A 25,891-nucleotide genomic window follows, 5' to 3' on the forward strand; every position below is an offset into this window, starting at 1 on the left:
ACAGGACATGGGGAGAGAGATGGGGGGGAAGACATGCAGTAAAGGCCGTCGGGATCGGGAGTCGAACCCGCGGCACACTGCCAGACTGGATTACCAGCCAAGGTGTCTGGACCGCTGAGCCACGGCCCAGGCCAGCAGCACATTTTTATAAAAAATACATATCAATGAACAAGAATACTGTGCAAGGAAAGGATGAAGACGGCTGGCTTATTTGGAATCCTTTCCTGTATGTTAGAGCCTAGGCCATCAAACTAAATCATGCAAACTACAGGCGAGGAAGAAATAAGATGTTGCTTTAGATGTTTCTTGAATATTGGCAAGGAAAATGAGGACTTAGCGAGACAGACAGACAAGAGTTGTAGAGAGCTACAACTATTAATATATAATTATATATATACACACACACACGTATATGTGTGTGTACACACACACACACACACACACACACACACACACACACACACACACACACACACACACACACACACACACACACACACACACACACACACACACACACACACACACACACACACACACACACACACACACACACACACACACACACACACACACACACACACACACACACACACCTTTAATTCCCTGTTAATGAATAACTACCAGGGCAGTCAAAGTATGTGCAGGCTTTATGTGCACAGTAGAAAACAATATAACATCATAAGATGATGAAAGTAGCCTTAAAAACAAAAGGTAGGCCATGACTGGGCTTTATGGGTCAGGATATAAAATGGGTTGAATCTAGAATTGCAATACCCTCCATTGACATCCCATTAATCCAAATAGAAATGTCCGATCTGATTAACTACATTAAACTCACCAACATTGCAGCTTCAGGACAATCGTGAATGATCCTCTTTCAATGTGCAAAGCATTCGTTTCATAAAAGTCCACCACCTCAGAGTTATGTTATGAGCTACTTTCTGTCAGGAAATTCTGTGCAGGTGATTACATTTTGGAGTTTGGAAGCACTCGATTTCATTAACACGTCGCCTTCTGCCTCCTGCATTATGTGCAAATTCTAAACAGGTGGTACAACAGGGCCGTTCAGTGACTTCGACGAGTGTGCTTCCAAACGCCAACACTTAGCAAAAGAATCACCAGAATGTCTTGACAGAAATAATCTCATAACAAGTCTCTAAGGTGGATTTTTATGAAACAAACGCTTTGCAGATTGAAAGAGGATCATTCAAGCTTGACCTACAGCTGCAATGTTGGTGAGTTTAACATTGTTTTATACAAGCAGATCGCAAATTTCAATTTGATCAATGGGCTGTCAATGGAGGGTATTGCAACTCTAGATTCAACCCATTATTAAGACAGAAGAAGATCTAGTGTTGCAAATACACTGAGACATCTTAGGGTATCTACACTGATTACAATCACATCTTCAGCTGTGTTTGTTTATTGTTCACCTTTGGATATTAATATGTCCCCTTTAAGGACCACTGGTGGTCCCCGGACCACTGGTTGAAAACCACTGAAATATGTAGAGTGTCAGCCAGCCGACCAAGACTATTGACATTATTACAGTATGTGTGCAGTCAGTCAACAGCAACACAGTGTAATAATAATAATGAGCTATAGACCATCTGTCTGTGGTCAAACATTTACAGCAGTTCACTTCATCACACAACCCTGTTCCAGGGCAGGTCCGTTGGTTTAGTGCACTGGTTCTCAATGACCCACGCAGGGGTCCTTGAGGGAGGGAGGTAACAAACGATTTTAGTTTTAGTCACATTTTAGTCACCTGGAATGTTTTAGTGTTAAGTCTAGTTGTAGCCGACTAAATATCATAAGATTTTAGTCGACTAAATCTAGTTGATTTAGTCGACTAAAATGTATTTTGGCATCGAAATGACTGTTTCTACAAGCTCGATCTACAAGCTTGTAGATCTGCTATTTTCAGCATGCAACAAATTGTAAAATGACTTATACTGGATCTCTTGTCCACTAGTCCCTTCCTAACATTTTAGTCTAGTTTTTTTTTGTTGACGAAATTGTCAGTATATTTAGTCTTAGTTTTAGTCATCATAGCTTAGTTTTCATTTAGTTTCCATTTAGTTTCCGTCAGTGGAAAAAGGTAGTCGTCGACGGACATTTTTCGTCTTAGTTTTAGTCGACGAAATCAACACTGGTCCCCAGGCAGCTAAATACGTCCAAGAACATTTAGGCCCCGTTTCATGTTTCACCTATTTGGAAATAGTCGATCTACAAGCGGCACAATGCAACGTAAATGGTAAATAAAATGGTAAATGGTGCATTTATATAGCGCCTTTATCCAAGGCGCTTTACATAGACCGATACACCGATTGCGGCGGAAGCCATGCAAGGTACCAACCAGCACATCGGGAGCAATTTGGGGTTCAGTGTCTTGCCCAAGGACACTTCGACATGTAGCCAGGAGGAGCCGGGATTCGAACCGCCGACCCATGGATCATTGGACGACCTGCTCTACCTCTTGAGCCACAGTCGCCCCAACGTGTTGTGAACTTGTAGAAAAACACTATTCTTTTCCCCTCTCTTTTTTTAATTTCATAAAGATATCCTCCCTGGTTGGTACAACCTCTTTTCAAGTGGGGGTCTGTGGCCGAATACATATCAATTCGGGGGTCCTTGACGTCATGAACCACTGCTTTAGTGTACTTCCAAAGTCATTCTTTAACTTTTTAAATCACTAAACGGACTGGCACCTGGGTATATTCCTGACCTCTTGTCCCCGCACATACCTTCCCGTAACCTTAGATCAGCAGGCAAAGTCTTACTTGACCCCCCCAACACAAAGCTGGTGACGCAAGGAGGTGGCAGAGCCTTTGCTGCTAGGGCTCCACTGCTGTGGAACCAACTATCACTGGACATTAGACTGACCACTTCAGTGTCCACTTTAAAAAAAACTCTTAAAAACCCACTATTATAGAAAAGCTTTGAATGAGTTTGAATGAACACCCAGTTTCTGCTTTCTCTTTTTATCTTGTCTTTCATTATTTTTGTATTTTGTATTTTATTAATTTCCATTGTTGATTTGAATTGCCTGTTTATGTATTGTACAGTATGTGAAGCACTTTGTAAACTTGTTTTTAAAAAGTGCTATACAAATAAAGTTATTATTATTATTATTCTAAAATGAGAGTAGCTAATAACTTGACAATAACTAGCAACGTATTTACGCCAGCCAAGGTGATTATTCTCCAGGATTCACATGCACCACATGGTGTATTATATATACATGAGTTACAATACTGGCATAATAATACATAAACGGTGCTGTTATAATGATGACATTACATGAAATGCACATTCATGCAATCATTGCAATGTGTTCATTTGGCCATCAGATGGCGCCATCGTGCTGTATTTCAGAGTTCAAAACCCTAGTGAACCTGCACTCAAATGCTCAGTGTACCTACATGAAAATAACAAAGATAAACATGATAACATCTTTTTTTAAAAAGCTATTTTCTTTCACCAGTACATTATCTGACAATATAGTCACATCACACATCTGAACAAGCACTTCACCCTGGAGACTAATGTTTATGCAAAAGACAATACCTAAAAAAAAAAGTAAGTTATGCCTCACACAAAAATACAACATTTAAACTATCTGTAACAAGTTAATTGAACAAATGACTTTAATCATTTGTCCAATTAACTGTTGAATACCTTTTTTAATTTTCTTCCTCGTTATCTTCATATTATAGCCTACATGTCATGATGTAAGCCTTTGTCAATGTAGAGGTTTCTTTAATTGTTCTTATGCCCACAGAGATGCCTTGTCCCGGAGCACAGAACATGGTGCTGATAATCAATCAATCAATCATTTTACAGATAAAGAGAGAGAGAGAGAGAGAGAGAGAGAGAGAGAGAGAGAGATATATAGAGAGAGAGAGAGAGAGAGAGAGAGAGAGAGAGAGAGAGAGAGATAGAGAGAGAGAGATAGAGAGAGAGACAGAGACAGAGACAGAGACAGAGACAGATATAGAGAGAGAGAGAGACAGAGACAGAGACAGAGAGAGACACACAGAGAGAGAGACAGAGACAGAGACAGAGAGAGAGAGAGAGAGAGAGAGAGAGAGACAGAGACAGATATATAGAGAGAGAGACAGAGACAGAGACAGAGAGAGAGAGACACAGAGAGAGAGACAGAGACAGAGACAGAGAGAGAGAGAGAGAGAGAGAGAGAGAGAGAGAGAGAGAGCGAGCGAAAGAGAGAGATGGAGAGAGAAAGAGAGAAAGAGAGATAGAGAGATAGAGAAAGAGAGAGAGATAGAGAGAGAGAGAGAGAGCAATGAGCATGTGAGTCCAGATATCACAGATGTCTGTTGGACATGATACCCTTGGCTACAGTGCAGTGATTCTGAAACACACCACATTGTTTTGGAAACCTTTTGCTTCAACGTTTCCATTAGAAGAGAGCATTTGTTTGCACCGCTATCTTGATCTTTTTTTTGTTTGCTATTTAAAAAAATCTATATACAAGAAATATACAAGCTACCTAACGAATTGCGAAGCAATTTTCAAATGTTGCCGATGATGACATGACAAATATTTTTGGAATGGGGATCCCTGGCCCATGTTTTCTTTCCAGCTGGGTGTCCTCAGCCAAATACAGATAAATCTGGGCGTTCCTGACATGAAAATGTTTGAGAACCAGTGGCTCTAAAGCAGTGGTTTTCAACCCTTTTTAATATCAAGGCCCATTATTTATTCAGCATTTGAGCCATGCACCACATTTAGCCTCGTAGACCCAAACCTAAAGAACATATCCACATTTCCATGCTGTATTGATGTTGGTACCATTAGGAGAGATAACAGGCAAACGTCGATCAAAATAACAATTCTTCTACATTCTCTAATTGTGTAGACTTCTTGTAAATTAACTCAAGTAATGCAGATGTTTAGCAATAATGTAACTCTTGAGAGTGCAGAATGAAACCAAATGGACCTGTAAGGGTTCATTTGGTTTCATTTTACACCCTACAAACTCTATAAGACACAGCTTAAGACTCACCTTTTTACTCTTGCTTTTAGTTGAGTTTTAAAATATCTGTTCTTATCTTTGTACCACTGCCTTTGCCTGATTTGACACTGCTTTATTGTCCTATTGTTTTAACTGCATGCCTGTTTTAATGCTGTTTTTTCTTGCTTCTGTTTTTATTACCTTTTCTGCTCTGTAAAACACTTTGAGCTACATTTATGTATGAAAGGTGCTATATAAATAAAGATTATTATTATTATTATTATTATTATTATTATTATCATTTAGCTGGAGACCACCCGGAACCCCCTCAAGGACCACTGGTTGAGAACTGCCTCCAAACTAAACATTCGAGTGTTGAGTCACATTACAAAACAGGTCACCAACAGGTGCGTGACATTTCCACTCCGTAAACCAGAAAGCCACACAAAGTAATCTGTGCAAGAGAACAGGACAATCTGGTTAATGGATAATTGTACTTGACTACCATTAGTTGTGTGACCTGCCATTGTTATTGGCTATATATATACTGTAGGAGGCCTTCTAATGAGTGGCGCTGCATTATTATTGGCTGGAAGGCATTCTGATGCCGCTTTGTTATTGGCTGCGCTACTGCGGGAGGCATTCTAATGAGTGGCCATGCATTCTCATGAACCCATTTAGACCTTCTACAAATGCCTTCTAAATCCTGACAGTTTTCTGAAAAACATGTCAAGGACCCCCAAACATATATGTAATTGGCCAAAATATGTAGTTCCAGTGACCACCCAGAAGCAAAGATTTGAGTTAAAAACGCTCGCTCTGAAAGAATATATATTCAAAGATTTGCGCCACATTCTCACGATTTTTCAAAAATAGCAGACCTACAAGCTCTATGAGCTTGTAGATCTGCTATTTTTAAATAGCTAAAGTACAACATACATAATGCTATAAACACCAAAAGGGGTTCCCGCCCAGAGTGGGTTGAACACAACGGTACTCCAAACAATTCCACCTTGTATGTTTGCCTTTCCTGTAACCTAGCAACGGCAGCCAGCAGCTGTTCATTTAGCCTTTTTTCCCCAAGTTCTAATCAGAGATATTATTGATTAAAGTGTGATATGATTGTAATAATACACCGCCCAGGCCCTGTCGTACCATACGGTATTATAGTCACTGATGTGCCATGACTCACCAGGGCCAATATGTCATGGTTTAGTTAGTATGACCTCATTATTACTGCTCAATATGTGTAATGCACATTTTGTAATTGCCCAAAATGAGAGTGTTTAATTTCAGCGTTGCAAGTATCTTTTTTGTTTTGTTTTCACCGTATTACCGTATTTGTGCCGAATATCAAATTGATTACCGCATCGAGCCGAATATAAGACGAATCTGATTATAAGACGACTCCCATTTTTCAAGACTCATTATTTTGTGGAAAAAAAGAACATTGAATGTCAAATAGTCAAGTCCCCCTGTTTTTTAGGATATTTCCATTGAAAAAAAAAGCACAATAGGGTATTTGTTTTATAAATCAAGTCAATCAATTCGTTTGATTAGATTTACAGTCTAGCCCATTCTGGACCGGGAACCCGTTTTGGTGTTTTAACTAAAGCATTATTTAGCTATTGAAAAATAGCAGATCTACAAGCTCATAGCGCGCCACTCGGTGGCGCGCTATGAGCTTGTAGATCTGCTATTTTTGAAAAATCGTGAAAATGTGGCACAAATCTTTGAATATATATTCTTTCAGAAGACCTAGCCTAGACCTATAGCCTAAATGGGCTAGTTGGACTGGAGGGTCAATGTGCCTTACCTTTCCCTGATGAACTCTGTGAGCTCCTTGGAGGAGATCTGGCCATGCTTCATGTTGTGGTAGAGCACGTCGAAGCCATTGTTTTTGTCCCCCTGCATGTCATCCACCGAGGGGAAAGAGAGAGAGAGGAAACACAACGTTGACAGATCAGTCAGTCGTACAGTCAAGGATTCAGTTTCCAAAGAGAGAGAGAGGAAACACAACGTTGACAGATCAGTCGTGCAGTCAAGGATTCAGTTTCCAAAAAGAACAACCTTAAAATAATCACTTCTACTTCTTCTTGTTGTCCCTCTTGCTCTATTTTTTTGTTTTACCATGGAGGCCTTCTTCTCTAGCAGCACCATGCGCATGGCTTGCATGGTGGCTCCAAGCTGCATTTGGAGCACCTTCTGGTCCACCATAGACATCCCGGCCATGGTTTCTGACGCTAAATGACCCTTTCAGAAGCGTGATGAGAGAAGACGGGGTCTATAGTACTGACTATGAACCGTCCCTAAAGAAGACCTGCCTGTGTGTGTGTTTGTCTTGTGGGGACAGTAACAACTACACGGTCTGCTCTGTGAAGGTGTCTGGTAGCACTGTGGGCTTTAAAAAATGCATACAGTACGTACGCTGCCCGATTAATAATGCATATGAACTGAAAATGTGTGTGGGTCTTTTTTTAAGATAATGAAAATAATATATATACACATAATAGCATGCATCATTACACACATGCAAAGACATTATGGTAGACCACTGAATTAAATAAAATACAAAAATATCTGACGGTTATAATCACACGGTCAGCTGGTATCTTTTATACATACAATCACAATGCAGTTCTCAACCCTTTACATTTCAAGGACAACCACAACGGGTACAAATAACTGAAATTTTTATACGGGTCCATTTGGAACCCCCCCCCCCCCCCCCCCCAAGTAACCCTGACGGTCCCTGCACCTCACTTTAAGAACCAGTGAGAGGTAGGTGTGTGTGTGCGTGCGTGCGTATATATATATTAATCGTTAAGGAATCGGACCGTTAAGAGGGAACCGGGCCTAACCAACCTAACCTTAATATATATATTTTTTTTTAATATATGAGAAAACAGTCCTTCAAATAGGGAAATTGAGGGGCGCTGTCCCCTCCTATGCTCACTGCCCAGGCAGTGCTGCTGATTGGCAGTTATCAATAGAGGTTATGCGCATGCTTAAAGTGAATGGCAAATCGAGTGGCAAAGCAACAGGCAAAGTGAGTTTAACATTGTTTAATGTTGTTTAATGCAATCAGATAAGACTTTTCTGTCTGGATGAACGGGGCTGTCAAGGCCAGAAAGTAGTTTTTTGCCACTCAGTAGGGGTTCTTGCATAACTTCTGGGTTGATGATGATGTCACACGCATACTCTCTATACTCTTTTAGACAGCATGAGTGATTAGATTTATTTCTTGATCGCCTCGTCTTGATTGTTTAAACATGACATCATGGGCCACTATGCTCGATAACAGGCTTGATAAGCCCAAAGCTAATTGATACCACTGGGTACTCAATAAGCTTGTTATCGGGTATTTTCGGGTATCGAGTTTCAAGCTCCATCCCTACTAATGACACCAGTTGTCTATGACATATTATCTGTGAAGGTTTCAGTCCATTGAGTCCAATCAGAGTCACTTTAGGATTCGATTAAAAACAAAGACCAGACCTTCATTCTGTGTAGGGAATTATACAATTATAACTAAATTAATGTTTTCACATCGTTCTAGGCAGCAACAACAGTCTGTGTGATGCTGATATGATCAGGAACACACCTCATGTTAACCCTGACAGAGGTAACGAAGGTTCATCCTCATTCCTGTATGTGCACGTGTGTGTGTGTGTGTGTGTGTGTGTGTGTGTGTGTGTGTGTGTGTGTGTGTGTGTGTCAACTAGTAAAAGTCACTAGAAGTGAAAGCCCTATGTGTGTGTGTGTGTGCGTGCGTGCTCATGTGTGTGTGTGTGTGTGTGTGTGTGTGTGTGTGTGTGTGTGTGTGTGTGTGTGTGTGTGTACTGTGTGCGACGTGCGTGAGAGATATCACAGAGTGTGGTTCACAACCTCAGCCCAGAATCACTGACTCCACACACACATTTCCTGGTTCCTGAAGTAGCTCACAGTCAGCGGTTTGCTGCATCACTTCTGGTTTTAACCCCAGGTTTTACTTTTTTTCCACATAAACAGAACAGATCAATCAGACCACCAGATCAAAAGTCAGGGAAATCTCCTGCCAAAAATGAAGCACGCGGTGCTAAATAAGGTTATATTTACTGAGCAAAGAGACGGGACAAAATAAATAACTAAACTAGAGCTGTCAAAATAACTGAGTTAACGCATTTAAACCTAATCCTTCAAAATCATGACAGTATTCTTGAAAAACCCATGTTTCTATGTCAGTCATTCTCAAACATTTTCATGTCAAGGACCCCCAAGATTATATGTAATTGGCCGCCGACCCCCCATCTGAAAATATGTTGTTCCAGGGACCTCCCCCCCAGAAGCAAAGATTTGACTTTGGCTCTGAAAGAATATATATTCAATGATTTGCACGACATTTTCACGATTTTTGAAAAATAGCAGACCTACAAGCTCAATATGAGCTTGTAGATCTGCTATTTGTCAATAGCTAAAGTATAACATAATGCTTAAAACACCAAAAGGGGTTCCCGCCCAAAATGGGTTAACAGAGTTAATTAAATTGTGAAATTAATTAGATTAACGCAATTAATCCATGCTTGGATGACCCGCCCCATACATCCCATAATCCCATCTAGCACTATCTGGATGGGGAGAAAACACAAGTCGGTTATATTGCCATAAAAGGCTGCACAATTTACATAGGCAGACAGAGACACCATCCTGCCACACTGGATTTGTTATAAATAATTAAACAAACATATGTATGTTTTTGTATGTATGCTAAATGTATCAGCCTTTTATCTTTCCATTCCCACCACACACTATACAGAAAAAACATGGCATATTTTGGACATCGAATGGTGATGATTAATAATCACGATTAATTAATTTTTAAGCTGTGATTTTAATCATTTGCCAGCCCTAAACTAAACATAAACCCTTTGCCTATAGGCCACGTTCGTATTGACCTTCACCCCATTTGTGACGATTCAAAATATTTGTGACAATAAAAATGAAAATAAACATAACGGTTGTTATGACTGCTGTATAAAGGCAAGCACATCCTGCACCATTGATCTGATACAAAGTACAGCAGACTCACACGTACTGTACGTACAATCACATCCTTTGATAACAGAGACCAGAGTAACGGAGAGGCCGAGAACACAATGAACATGGCAATAATAAGGACACGAAACAGCAGAGTTCAACTGAGAACTTGTCTAGCCCATTTTGGGCGGGAACCCCTTTTGGTGTTAGCATTATGTTATGCTTAAGCTATTGAAAAATAGCAGATCTACAAGCTCATAGCACGCCACCGAGTGGCGCGCTAAGAGCTTGTAGGTCTGCTATTTTTGAAAAATCAAAGAACCACTGACATAGAAACATAGCTTTTTCAGAAAACTGTCAGGATGTAGAAGACATTTTTAGAATCTGATCTCAGGTCAGAATGGGTTAATAACAGAGACCAGAGCAACGGAGAGGCCGAGAACACAATGAACATGGCAATAATAAGGCCACGAAACAGCAGAGTTCAACTGAGAACTTGTCTAGAGAGCAAGCCAGGGTTCTCAACCTTTTCAGGCTGTGACAGACAGAGGCGTATCTACAATAAGGCGAGGGCAGGCCAGGTCCGCCTGTCCAAATCCATTTCTGGCCTGGCCAAAATCCATACAATGAAAAAAAAAAAAGAAGACAAAAACAAGACCTGAGAACTATTAGTGGACAGCTGATTGGCCGTTGTGGTAGAGCGCGACCCTCAATCACCCATTGGAATGTAAATGCATGCCTTTCAGCCTTTGTATCCTACTCGTCTGGCAGGTATATCTCTTTGAAAACCTTTAGTGCTACGATTGTGCGCGAGGAGACGACAATGAACACATGATCTTGCCTGCCCAAAACGTCATTCCTGGATACGCCACTGGGCTGTGACCCCCAAAATAATCATACCGCATGTGAACTGGGGACCCCCCACCCAGACAAGGAGTTGAACTGGGGACCCCCCACCCAGACAAGGAGTTGAACTGGGGACCCCCCACCCAGACAAGGAGTTGAACTGGGGACCCCCCACCCAGACAAGGAGTTGAACTGGGGACCCCCCACCCAGACAAGGAGTTGAACTGGGGACCCCCCACCCAGACAAGGAGTTGAACTGGGGACCCCCCACCCGGACAAGGAGTTGAACTGGGGACCCCCCACCCAGACAAGGAGTTGAACTGGGGACCCCCCACCCAGACAAGGAGTTGAACTGGGGACCCCCCACCCGGACAAGGAGTTGAACTGGGGACCCCCCCACCCGGACAAGGAGTTGAACTGGGGACCCCCCCACCCGGACAAGGAGTTGAACTGGGGACCCCCCCACCCGGACAAGGAGTTGAACTGGGGACCCCCCCACCCAGACAAGGAGTTGAACTGGGGACCCCCCCACCCGGACAAGGAGTTGAACTGGGGACCCCCCACCCAGACAAGGAGTTGAACTGGGGACCCCCCGACCCAGACAAGGAGTTGAACTGGGGACCCCCCCACCCAGACAAGGAGTTGAACTGGGGACCCCCCCACCCAGACAAGGAGTTGAACTGGCGACCCCCCCACCCAGACAAGGAGTTGAGGCATTCAAATTAGCTTCAGCCTTCAGTTTAGTTTAAATTTAATTGTGAAAAAAGCAGATCTATACGCTCACAACAAGCTCACAATGCCTCGCACTGTGAGGCGTTGTGAGCCTTTAGATTTTCACAATTTTTGCCTATTTCTTATATAATTTGGCCAATGTTTGATCAGTTTTTATAGTATAGTTTGTTGATTACTTTTGATGCAGTAATGGTCTTTTTTCTTCTTTTTGTTTAGGCATTAATAAAAAGGTCTTAAAAGTCCTTAAATTGTCACTTCACTGTCATCTGATGACCCCCACACAATCATGTGAGGACCCCCCCTGGGGGTCGTGACCCCCAGGTTGAGAACCCCTGGTCTAGACCGCCACCATTATTACTCATGGAATAAAGCTAAATAAAATCTCCTGACTGAACCACTTTGCCCTCGTCTGTGATTTGTGACTAGTGTGCTCCGTTCCCTTCTTATTTTTGAGGTCGTCTGTGTGCAAACACAAACCTTGTCCTACACATTAAATGCCATTGACATTGATTTTGCAACCCATTTTTTTCACCCAGTGTCAACTATCTAATCCTGGGCGCTACACTTCCTCTGCCAGCATGGGGGGGGGGGGGGGGGGGGCAGCGGACTGACCTCATGCTTCCTTCTATGCATGAGGAGTCCAAGCTGCTTCTTTTCACCTGACAGGTTTCCCCGGCCGGACGGAGCACGTGGAAGGAACACGTTATTCTGACCTTTTCCTTTCCCCTCCATCAGGCGCCCCGGCTGCCCAGGGGGAGGCAGTTTAGAGACCAGGATACTGCATGTTTTTTGTGAGGGTACCTACCCTAGGGGACTAATGTAGGGGTCTAATGTAAGTCGCTCTGGATTAAGAGCGTCTGCTAAATTGTAAATTGACACAGGGAGAACATGCAAACTCCACACAGAGGGGCCCTTTCGCCTAACCTGACTCCGCCAGATGGGCCAGCAGAGAGTACACCGGGTTCCCCCCGGCCCTCCTGCTCCCATCTGGGAACTCTCAGGCAGACTTGATGCTCCGGCCACTAGAGGCGGGATCAAGGCATACACAGTGCTGCCTTGATCCCGCCTCTAGCTGCCGCTGATTGGCCAGGCCGTTTGGTGCCTGGAGCATCAAGTCTGCCTGAGAGTTCCCAGATGGGAGCAGGAGGGGGGAACCCAGTGTACTCTCTGCTGCCCCATCTGGCGGAGTCAGGTTACCTTTCGCCAACCCCGCCTTGGATATGGGCACTGATGACGCGGAGGAGAGAACAGTGCCCTCAGCGCACAGTGTCCCCAGCGGGAATCGAACCCAGGACCTTCTAGCTGTGAGGCGACAGCACTACCGACTGTGCCACCATGAATGGACAATTTTGAGTGTTTGTGTAAACACAAACATTGCGTAACACAAACATTGAAGACGAATGTGAGGAAATCACAGGTTGAGGTTTTGACCTTTGCTTTGCTTTTATGACATAATAATTTAATATCAAAATACCATTCATTCCATTCATCCTTCATGGAAGATCATGCTTCAATCTGACATTCTGAACATGTATGCTATTGCTATAGTTTGACCTCTTTAAATAATCTTTCATCTTAAAACGATTAACTGTGTGCGACATGCTTCGGAATCCAAACAATACTGACATCACTCGTGACGACCGAGAACCCATATATTCTCATAAATGTGAAAAACTTGAATTGATTAATTGTACACCATGTATTTTTTTTAATAAAAAACAGCTGATGTACAAGCTCACACGTCTCATTGAGATGTGTGTGAGGTTTTTATGTTTTGTACGTTTTTTGAGAATGTTCATCTACTGTATAATCGACATGACCAAAATAGAAATGACATGTTAGTATGGAAGTGGTTAAAAAAAAAGGAAAAGTCAAATCAAACGATGGCCCGATATATATTATATTGGCCAAACCGATACTGGCTCAAAACAAAACAGGGAAGTGAGGAGGAGAATGCGAGACAGAGTGAGAGAGCAGTTCAAAACACAGCAGAACAAAGAAGCATGGGAACAGGAAGAAAGTGCATTCTGTGCAGCGTAACATGTTGGTGTGGAATGCAGCTGTATCAAAGCACACTAAAGTACAATAAAAACAAATACAGGAAACTGTTAAGGGCGTTATTGTTTTAGTTATTTTTCTGCCGACGAAACCTTCATCACCACATTTCAACTTTTACTGAATTTATTTTGTAATAAACGTTCTACTCAGTTGTACTGTACATGTATCGAACACTAGATTTGAAAAAATGTCTGTGAGTTTAATAAATATTTTAACAATGTAAAGTATTACCAAGAAGTTGTGGCAATAACTACACTGGATCCAGGTTCTGTTTCTGTCAATATTTTTTGGACATGCAACATTTCTGCTCGACAGCCACGATATATCTACGAGGAGACAAATAAAAAAAGATTGTATCTGTGAACAAGCCTGAAATGGCCTCGGTTTGTACGTGAGCTAGCTTAGTTGTGACTGTGACACTGCCCTGAGTTATAGCAGCGGTTCCCTTAAGTGGCGTCCGGGGACCCCCAGGGGTCCTTGAGGGGGTTCCAGGGAGTCCCCGGGCAAAATTAGTTAAGGGACCACTTCACCCATTTTCAACCTATCAACATATAATTGGTCCTCACTAATGCTAATGATGTAATAACCAGAGTAATCTAGTAAGAGAGTGGTGACACGCTTTGATCTCACAGCAAAGCGGGTGCCTATGGGCGATAGTTCCAAACATTGCTCCTATGGTGGAACTATTCCATTGAGATAGAATGAGCACTTCCGCATTCCATGGTTACAATGAGAGTCAACGGGAGTGTCATTACTCTCTTATTAGATTACTCTGGTAATAACGTACAGTTTGGTCTACTTGGTCCGTGTCTCAGAGGAGGGCTGTGGACAGTTCAGAAACCTGCCTACCAGTGACATCATCGATGGGGAACTGCAGCTAATAGAAACTGCAGCATTTTTATTCCTGGAAAGTTAGCATGCTATAATAGAAGCCAATGTTCTCAAGTTAGTAAAAAAACTAATAAAAAAAAACATTTTAAATCTCGTTTGAAATGGCCAAACCTGCCACTGGCAGGCTGAACAACTGTCCACAGCCCTCCTCCGAGACAGTGTGGATTGACAACAATGGTACCATTAAAAGTAAGGTGTAGTGTAGTGTCACTGATCCCTGATGAAGGTCGAATAGACCGAAACGTTGAATAAAGAGCAACATTTTTGGCAAGTTTTCTGACAGTGTGCGGAACCCTTCTTTGTTTTTCAAAGATACCCTTTTAAGTATGCTTTATTGCCCTACGCACCTGTCAATAGCCTTGAGGTGTGCATCTGCCTTTTGCTAAAAAGTAGTGTAGTGTCACAACATGTTTAACCACTCCACTATAGAGCTATTTATTTTAGACTTTGGCAATCATGTCACGGCGTAAGCTAGGTAAATAGGTGGGTGCTATTAAAAGAATAATAATCCTTTAACAAATGTGGAAAACTCTTGAGTCATTATGCACACCTACAGGGGACAGGTGCGTCGGAGCAGGCAACCAGTGCAAACAATGAGAAAAATGGAATCCTGCACACTGTCTTCACTTATAGAGCGTCGCAGTCCCGCCCCCTTTCATGACGACGCCAGGCCCAGGAAATGAATCCCAATGCATTTTTCCCATAGACATTTCAAACAGTATTTATTTAAAGACCTTTTAAGCGTCGTACGAAGCCAACTCGAGTCGTGACAAATCATGACAACAAACACAATATTTTGGACCAAACAAATAATTACAAAGAAGAAAAACAAAAAAAAAAGTGTTGTAACCTGCCGTTTTTTTCTACTTTCTAATTCTTTGTTTGGCCCAAAACATTGTGTTTATTGTCATGATTTGTCACGACTTTGTCCGCGGCGTAAACGTCTTTAAATAAATACTTTCTGAAAAGACTATGAGGAAAATGACCGGAGATTTCTTTTCCGGGTCTCTCGAGGGGGCGGGACTGCGACGCTCTATAGCAGTAGTTTTTAGGCTACTGAGGTTACAACGTTTGGGTCTATTACGACCTTCATCAGGTATCACCTGATGAAGGTACCTTCATCAGGTGATACCTGATGAAGGACCTGTACCTATGGCCAGTTACACCTTGGCCAGCGTAGTGCTGGTGGGCAGAAGAAGCGGTTCAAAGACCTTAATGAAGACCACACTGAAGAGAGGCCGGATCAACCCCATCTTCACTGGAGGACCTCGCTTCCTGCCGCAACCTCTGCATGGCGTTCTCACTCCGCACAGGGAGTGGAGTACAACCTCTGCATGGCGTTCTCACTCCGCACAGGGAGTGGAGTACAACCTCTGCATGGCGTTCTCACTCCGCACAGGGAGTGGAGTACAACCTCTGCATGGCGTTCTCACTCCGCACAGGGAGTGGAGTACATAGAAAGCCAGCGCACACAACAGCAAAGCGTACAAAGAGGCATATGCCCGCAAGGCCACCCCTGCTCACCCCTCAGTACCGCGCCTTTTACACGCCCGGTCTGCAACCGCAACTGTGGACCCAGGATCGGACTACAGAGCCACCATTAGACTCACAGATAGGAGAAGACGGTCATCATCGGACGCGATGCACAACCACAAGCAAGCAGGACATAAGATACTAGAAGAAGGTCATAATAGACCGAAACGTAACTTCAGTAGCCTAATAAACTACTGCTATAAGTCAAGACAGTGTGCGGGAATACACACACACACACACACACACACACACACACACACACACACACACACACACACACACACACACACACACACACACACACACACACACACACACACACACACACACACACACACACACACACACACACACACACACACACACACACACACACACACACACACACACACACACACACACACACACACACACACACACTTCTATGGGAGTCCCTGGCACACAATATTTTCAGGTCGGTGTCCACGGGCCAATTACACACAATATAATTTGGGAGTTCTTTACTTGAGAAAGTAAGTGTGAGAACCACAGGCCTAGGTTTGTAAGTAAGCTATTAAATCCAGTGCTGGTGTGACTGAGAGCACTAGCTTGTGACTGAGTGGCTGCCGTGCCTTTCCTTCTTTCATTAGAAGAAGTGAGACAAAAAAAAGCCACCACACCGTTACTGTTCAGTGGGAACCTTGTATGTCCAAAACAGTTAACTTTTAAAAAATGTGTGAAAATATCAGATCTACAAGCTCACAACATCGCGAGGCATTGTGAGCAATTGCAGAGCTGCTATTTTAACTACTTTTGTGCGACAATCTTGTATGATGAAGTAGTAGGGCATTCATTTACAAAAACAAAATCATAAAACGTTGAGATATTGTAGATAAGAGGTTTCTGCCCCCCCTCCCAACGAGAGCGCTTTGTTTCCTCAAACAGATCGGCTACTTTCGGCGTTTGCAAGGACGGACGCACGCACGGTGGAGAAAATTGTTATTATGAGGGTCGGCTTGGCACTTTTTGGCACATTTTGTTGCCCCCCCCCCCCTCGGTGTGTTGCCCTACTCGCTGTGCGTATTGCGCGTATACAGTACTAACGACGGCACTGCCATGGCCCAGCCAGCATGGTCTGATGGTCAGTCTGCCAACGTTAGAACAAAGAGACAGTGAAAGGTGCATCCAGCTGTCCTCAACATGATTTATGTAAATAATTCATGTTGCTCTGGGTAGTCAGCGCCATTTGGCTTCACTCACTCACAGAGACACTTCTTAGAGCTAATATTTTGTATAGCAAGAGGGCTCTCGCAGTAACACCAAAACTAAATGTTAAGTATATCAAGCACCACTTGAGTGGACGCTTGCATGGCGAGTGGTTTCCTTCTCATTGTTATACAGGCATCATGTCCCGAGATGTTTTTAATTTACTTTATTCGGTTTCAGCTTAATGTTTTAGGACTAGGCCCAATATCATCTGAAGACAAAACATTGACTTGACTCCAAACTGCAATCTCACCAAATCAAACTTAGGCCTATACTCTTTCTGAAACTAATCATAAAAGACAATCTTTTTTTAATAGAAATCTGACGTTTTCCAGAAAAGGATTTAGATGGCCTTTTTAGGAACGGTCTCAGATCTAGAACAGTCCATAACCAATTATCACATTCATCTGCATCAGCTTGAGTTGGATTCATTGTGTACCGACTTTACAAAATAATTATAATTACAGAAATATTCATCTATCTATAAATGCACCAAGTCTCTGTGTGTACCCAACTTGAGAACCGTTCGCCCCACCGCCTTCAAATTCGACACACCCACAGGGAGTGCAGTGCCCAGTGTCGAGTCCGTCGGATAGCCAGTTGTCACGAACCAACACAAAAGCCTCTGCCCGGGCTCTGGACCTGATCACCCCTATATCTCCATATATGGAGCTGGCCTGTTCTGCCATCGGAAACGATCGTTCTGACATTTGTATAGACTCCATATTTGGGCATGCCTGACAAAGCACTCCATATATGGGCAAAAAAGGGGACACAGACAATAACGTTTCCAAGTAGGCCAGTGCCCAAGTAGTACCACTCGATTTGAGACAATGTAAAGAAGACATAGAATGCTGCTGAATGTGGTGATGTGTGTTTGTGGCATCATGAAGGTTATGTCAGGCTGCAGTGCTGCTGATCAAAGGTCATGTTGGGCAGCTGATCTGCATAGACGACATCATACTGGACCGTCTATCTATGGGTACAACAACTAAACTGTCCCGTCAAGAAACGCCTTTTTTAAACAGCTGGTGGATGGAAATGGCGCACGGCTGCAACTTGACGCGGTGCCGGTGGCAAAAAAAACCAAACTGAAGCGCTTTGCCGACACTACAAGTTGCAGCCGCTCTAAGGCGCTTTCTTGCCGTTTCTTCGCGCGTATATGTGCCCACACTGACAATGTTACCGTGGAAGGAAGGGTTGCCAGATTTTGTGCGGGAAACAAGCGAGCAGGTCTACGAAAACCAAAGCCCAGAAAAGAAGCAACTAGGCCCCAGACATGATCAGACACGCAACTACCAATATTTACAAGCAGGTTTATAGAAAAACAAGCCCAAAGTCGCTTGTAATAAAAGCAGACACGGCAACATTTGGTTTCGTGAGACGTTGAAGCCGGCTGCGAGCCAATTAAGTACTCTAAAGATCAGCCTCTTATTGTAGAAGAATGTATTTATGAGCTTATTACTGTACATTTCTGTCAGAAAATGAAACAAATTACGAGCTGAGAACACGGCATCACCTCTACAGTATATAGATGCTTGCATGGCAATTCTCCTGCCTTGCCTTTCTAGGTCAGGGGTGGGCAACTTTGACCATGGAGAGGGCCAATATATTTCCACACTCACTCCAGAGGGCCACAGTGCATATTACGGTCGTAGCAAAAATAGCCGATCTACAAGCTCAAAACGCGTCGACGCGTTTTGAGCTTGTAGATCGGCTATTTTTGCTATATTTGAATTGAAAACCTGAATATTTTTTTGCTATTTTTGAATTGGAATCCTGAAAAGTAACCTTTTTTATTTTTGAATTTCAAATGCATTTAGTTATAGTTATGTATTATGTTAACTTTATAAACTGTTAACATAACTACATTGGACACAAAGATACAATAACATTTTAATACTAGTCATTAAGTACTAGTCATTTTAATACTAGTCATGAAGTAATTGAAGCGGGTTTGGAATTGTAACAGCTGAAATCAATACTATATCAGTATTCTGATATTAACCTGCGGGCCGTGTTAAGTGAAGGTGGGGGCCGCATGTGGCCCCCGGGCCGCCAGTTGCCCATGTATGGTCTAGGATGCTGCGGCCCGTCAATCACACCCATTCCCCAGGACTTAACCCGTTTAGACCAGACATCGAAATTAAAAAAAAATCTTCTGAAAGAATATATTATTCAAAGATTTGTGCCGCATTTTCACACTTTTTCAAAAATAGCAGACCTACAAGCTCGTAGCGCGCCACTCGGTGGCGCGCTATGAGCTTGTAGATCTGCTATTTTTCAATAGCTAAAGTATAACATAAATGAATGCTTAGTTAAAACACCAAAAAGGGGTTCCCGTCCAGGATGGGTTAAGACAGAAAGATGTTGTAAATCCATTTCCACTCCAGACCCCCAGGAACGTGCCCAGGGGGCCGGGCCGGTTCCGGCGTGCCGCCCCGCGTCCGAAACGGTTGAGAAATGACAGAGTTAAAGAACCATGCTGTTTTCGTGCTCATACATACCCAGCCAGCCAGCCAGCCAGCCAGCTACCCACACACACACATAAGTCCGTAAGGGAGTGGTTTGCACCACTCAAAAAGAAAGGTCAAAATGACCTCTCAGTCATGCTAGTATTGAGTGGTGAAATGAATCCAGCATATTTATTAGAAAATACAATGAGCAAGATTTACATGATTAAACATGTTTAATCAATGATACAATTTCATATAATATGTATCTCTCAGCTAAAAGAAAAAAAAAGAACCCTGCACTAGGTGTCTACTGAACCAGCACCCAATTTCTATAAACCTCTGAGTCCAGGAGTTAGTAGACAGGCAGTCTCATTGGCTAACCTCCCTCCCAGGTTCTTAACCTGCACCGTAACTAAATCAAACTCTAACCTAATGCCTAAACACGACCACTGTAACCATTAGAGTATATATTAATAGAGACGGCACCCGGAGGAAACCCTGAGGCGAAATGGACATAGTGGCCGAATTTGGTATTGCAGTGCTGGGCCAAACACATGAACGCGCTGGTCGGTTGACTATCATTGCGCACGTTCATGATGACATGTGAACACTGTTTCAGTGCAATGATAGTCAACGGCCAGCGCGTTCATGTGTTGGGCCCAATCAATCCCAGAATGCACTCTGTTCACACCCGGAAGGAGGAGTGAAATCGCCTCATGCGCTTTTGAGCAACTTAATGCAAGTGGATGGGAGGAGAAATCCGGTGCCGTCTCCATTAATATATACTCTAAGCTGTAACCTTATACCTAACTTATGTTAACCATCTTTAACATAACCGCACACCGTCCATATTTAACCTCCACAGGTATAGCCTGGCTAATAAGCCAGACTAATATCACACAACACTGTCGCGGTATATCAGTCTGGGCTGGCTCCACTTGGATTTCATTTCCCGGGGAACATTTTCTCTTTGACGCAATTGGTCAGAGCTACTGTCAGTCAAAGGTCTCAAGCATTGAACGTCACTGTACCAAAGCCCGCCTATATTGCATACTGTGTCCCGATTGGTCCGACCTGTTCTCTGCTGTAGGAAAGAGGCGTGCTACTGAGCCTCGCCAGACCGTAATCCGCTGGTAGGCAACTTTTTTTTGCCAACGGCTGATTCGGTCTGGTTTATTAACCAGGCTACCACAGGTAATGCCTAACCCCAACCCTTAATAACTTTATACCAAAAGTGGTTCTCAAAGTGGGGTCCGGGGACCCCCAGGGTTACTTGCTTGAAGGGGTAAACGAGACAGACGATCAACATAGCTCACAAGACGTTGCATGACAAAGCTTTTCAAGAATCTTGAAAATATGTGAGGAATTTGGATACTTTTGACATTTCTTGGGAGTCTCTCAATCTTTTCAGATCGGGGTCAAACACAGGAACAAACAGCCACAATACTAGAGGAAGTGAAAACGATTTGGTACCACCCAATATAGAACAATCTGGTACCACCCAATATAGAACAATCTGGTACCACCCAATATAGAACAATCATGGATACATTCTCATTGTATGACCATTAATGTGGAATGCCCCGACACCATCCATTAAACCAGGGGTTCTCAACCCGTGGGTCGCGACCCCTCGGGGGGGTCGCCAAATTATTTTAGGGGGTCCCCAAATTATTTTCAAAAAAAAAAAAAAAAAAAATATTTTCACGATTTTTAAAAAATAGCAGACCTACAAGCTCGTAGCGCGCCACTCGGTGGCGCGCTATGAGCTTGTAGATCTGCTATTTTTCAATAGCTAAATTATAACAATGCTTAAAACACCAAAAGGGGTTCCCGCCCAAAATGGTTTAAGGTTATTGTAGCAGTCAATTTATATTGGGGGTCGGGAGGGGGCGGGGCGGGGGTCCCGAGACGTTGCCAAAGCATTTTCGGGGGTCCCCGGCCAAAAACGTTGAGAACCCCTGCATTAAACAATGTAAATCGCTGGATTCTTTCTAAACTGGCCTGAAATATCATGGACCAGGAGACCACAATGGGACATGAATGCAATTCCCCAGAGAAAGGAGGTGTCATTCACTGCTACCGTTTTTCCTTTTTATCCTTTGTACATAACATACATAACATCATGTTTTGTATTTATTGACGTCATGTATTATTATCTGAAATTATGTCATATAGGCCAGCGAAGTCTATAGAGGGTATGTGCGTGACATCATCATCAAACCAGGAAGTTATGCAGGAACGCCTACTGAGTGGCAAAAAACTACTTTCTGGCCTTGACAGGCCATACATCCACACAGAAAAGTCCTATCTGATTGCATTAAACAATGTTAAACAATGTTAAACTCACTTTGCATGTTGCTTTGCCACTCGATGTGCCATTCACTTTAAGCATGCGCATACTCTCTATAGACAGTTAATGTTTGTTTAGAGCCCAATTAAATATGTCCCTACCCCAGCCAAAGTCTATGGACTTTAACCCATTTAGACGATTCTAGAAATGTCTTCTAAATCCTGACAGTTTTCTGAAAAACCCATGTTTCTACAATAACAGGTCTGTGACTCTGAGAGTGTACACATGGAACCAAATGGACCCGTACGGGAACCCCTTTTGGTGTTAGCATTATGTTATGCTTTAGCTATTGAAAAATAGCAGATCTACAAGCTCGTAGCGCGCCACCGAGTGGCGCGCTACGAGCTTGTAGGTCTGCTATTTTTGAAAAATCGAAGAACGACTGACATAGAGACATAGCTTTTTCAGAAAACTGTCAGGATGTAGAAGACATTTTTAGAATCTGATCTCATTCTCAGGTCAGAATGGGTTAATGTGCCATAGTGTCATAGTAAATAGGTGTCATACATATTCTGAAGAAGACCTGGAGACTGACATTCAGTAATTGGGATACACGGACAAGACCAAGACTTTGCCACGGACACATAACTGTATGTCCGTGTACGTACTGTGCTGTACATCGATGGCCCCTCTGATCAAAACGGTTGGAGAACCACACTGCTGGTCGTGCACAGCAATCTGTGGCCTACTGGTGTAGCCTGTAGAACCAGGAAGTCTGCCCTTCTTGGCGCACGCACTGGGGAAGATCCACCATTAAGAGTTTCATATTATGCTCTATGGGAGGAACTCAGACCCAGTGACATCATCATCACTCAGCCCTGCCCCCGGGTCATGTGATTTTAGAGTGGTGTGGGAGCGCAGAGCATTGAGCTGTCACAACTCATCAGAAACACAACAAAGAGAGGCACATACTTGCGCAAATCACACATTAAGCTTGGCTCTCAGTCGTGGTACATGATTTACCTTGTAAATAAACAGAAAAAAGGGCTTGTCTGGTTAGGAATGCTCCGTCATTCATTCGGTAGGAATGCAACGTTGTATACTAGTATAGGCTACAGGCTAAATGGCTAAGTAAGTGCAGACCAGTCTGTCTGCTAGCTTGACCCCTGTGACATTCTATCCCGACTGCAGTTATTATGTAACTATGGACTCTTATGTCTGAAATGTACAAAAATAAAAGAAAACTGTCTTCCAGTGGATTGAATGGATTATTTAGTCATTGATCTTGTTCAGTTGATTCTTTTCATTTCAGTTAATTATTCATAAAACCCACAGACAAAAATAGCAAAAAATTAAATACCCTAGCAGATCTGCAAGCTCACGAGTTGCATCACTGTACGGTGTGTTCATTTACAAAAAAAATATGGAGAAACATGGAGAGGCAGCAGTTGTGTTTCTGTAGAAACAGAGGATGTTTTGGTCAACAAAACATCCTCGTCTCACTCTTCTGAGGTCATGATTCTAGTGGTTCACGACACGTCACAGAGAAATCCCAAGCAGTGGAAACGAAGCAAAACAATCTAGCAAGATATTTACCTCAACCTCATACCTTACCTCAACCTCATACCTTACCTCAACCTCATACCTAACCTCAACCTCATGTAGGGCTGAGACCTTCCATCGTTCTTTCTTTTTAATTCATTTAGGCCTGACCTCAAAATTTTAAAAAAAATATTCTAAATCCTCCAGTTTTCTGAAATAAATATTTTCACGATTTTTCAAAAATAGCAGACCTACAAGCTCGTAGCGCGCCACTCGGTGGCGCGCTATGAGCTTGTAGGATCTGCTATTTTTCAATAGCTAAATTATAACAATGTTTAAAACACCAAAAGGGGTTCCCGCCAAAAATGGGTTAAGTCGAAGCTTCTAGCTCTAAAAACGAGCCGAATTCGAAATAATGAGTCAGTGATTCATGAATGGTGGAGCTCAAGCACATGGATTTGAAGTGTATCAGCTCTACAATCTCTCAACATGTCATGCTGCAATGCGTTGTGGGCTTGTAGATCAGCTATTTAGATTTTGTTTTAATGAAACAAATCAAATGGAAAGAAATAATAATAATAATAAGAAAAAAAAACTCAATTTCGATTTTATTTTTCATGTTCGAATCATCGAATAATTTTGTGTCATCGAACAAAGCTTCGAATATTCAACTTTTTTAGGTCAGCCAGCCCTAAATTTAACCTCATGATTTAAGATTAATTTCAGGAAGACTGAACAAAACTGAAAGCAAAGCATCCATCATAGCTTACTTTACTGCACAGTCTGGGAGACCTGCAGATGCATTGTGGGATGTGTAATTACACAATAAAAACGCACCCGTGCAGGGGTCAATAGGTCGTAAGGGGTCAAAAGGCCCTTCTCTAAACAGACAGACATAGGCACGTACGGACAGACAGAGAGGGACACAGCTAAAAAACGGTTATGAATTTGGGCAAACTTCCTAATGAAATCTTGGCATCGAAACGTTCGTTGACAACAATAAATAAAAACATATAGCTGCGCTTTCTCTACCGGTGTGCAGACTACATTTGTCTATTTATGTTGAATTGTTGTTTGTCCTGTACCTGGGCATTCAGAGTGGACGTGCATAATAGTTTGCCGTAAAGTCATTTTGTTAACCACTTCTTAAACCCTCAAATCTATGAGATGTTTTTGGCTAAATTCAAAATATAAAGTACGATGCTGGAGTTCAAAGTGCACATTTAATTAAGTTGGCTCTCTCACCTTCCCCTCGACATGCTACAACATCCACAGTATGACAAATCATTGAGAATAACAATTTAACTGTGTTTTTGGCATTGAACATTGGAACCAGAGGCGTATCTACAATAAGGCGAGGGCAGGCAGCCGCCTGTCCAAATCCATTTCTCGCCTGGCCAAAATCCATACAATGAGAAAAAAGGACAAAAACAAGACATGAGAACTATTAAAATGGACAGCTGACGTTGTAAGCTTGTAGAGTATGGACAGGCCTAGAAGAGGCATGATGTTTAAATGTATTTAATTTAATTGGTTGTTGTCATGTTGTATTTCTTCATAGCAAAAATAGCAGATCTACTAACTCACAACATATCAAGAAGACGCAATGTGTTGTGAGCTTGTAGAGGTTTTATTTTCGCAATTCGCCGCACGACAAAGGCAAGTACAAAGGGTTGTTAAAGCGTGACTAAGGTCTGGTGTCAAGGTGTTTCGACACCTTGTATATTCACTGAAGAGGTGCTAGCTAGAGGAAAGCCTGTGTTCACAAAAACTCCTTCCCGCAATGAATCTACACATTCGATTTTATGCCAAGAGGTGCTGGAGGAAAGGCAACCGGTCACCAAAATCAATATGGTTCATCCTCTGGAGTTCATGAAAAGTGCAGACTAGTGCTGCACAATTCATCGAAAAAAAGATCAAGATCTAGATTCAGACACCTATGTGAATCGTGCAGCACTATACTTGGCTGTCCAATTCACTTTAGTTCAGTCAGACAACTCACGAATAGATTTAACCAATATTTATTATAGAATGAGAATACACGTGTGCATATGATATTTAACTTGGCGTTCGGCTCTGCTGCATTTTTTTTCCATGCTCGGCGCGATTAAACACCATCATAAAACATTAAGAGCAGGGAGATAGATATACAATAAAAAAAAAACATGGGGAACATGAATAACAGAGCCCACCGGTGGTGCTGGGAGCAAACATCACATAACAACCAGGAACCATTATGCAGAGGAAGGCAGAAAGAGCATGCAGTCTAGTGAGCTTAAGTAGCCTGCCCAATTTGTC

At 42.7% G+C, this 25,891-nt stretch overlaps 1 protein-coding gene across 2 annotated transcripts in view; it reads right to left on the reverse strand.

The window, feature by feature from the left end:
• fcho2 (FCH and mu domain containing endocytic adaptor 2) overlaps positions 1 to 25,891 on the reverse strand; it is a 111,035-nt gene that overhangs the window by 73,303 nt on the left and 11,841 nt on the right. For both annotated transcript variants that reach the window (XM_079525195.1, XM_079525194.1), the window contains exon 2: positions 6,798 to 6,889. In XM_079525195.1, the coding sequence (XP_079381321.1) occupies positions 6,798 to 6,889 (92 nt within the window). The remainder of the gene's footprint in view (positions 1 to 6,797; positions 6,890 to 25,891) is intronic.

The sequence above is a fragment of the Electrona antarctica genome, assembly GCF_951216825.1.
Source record: "Electrona antarctica genome assembly, chromosome: 16".
In the NCBI taxonomy this organism is placed as follows: domain Eukaryota; kingdom Metazoa; phylum Chordata; class Actinopteri; order Myctophiformes; family Myctophidae; genus Electrona; species Electrona antarctica.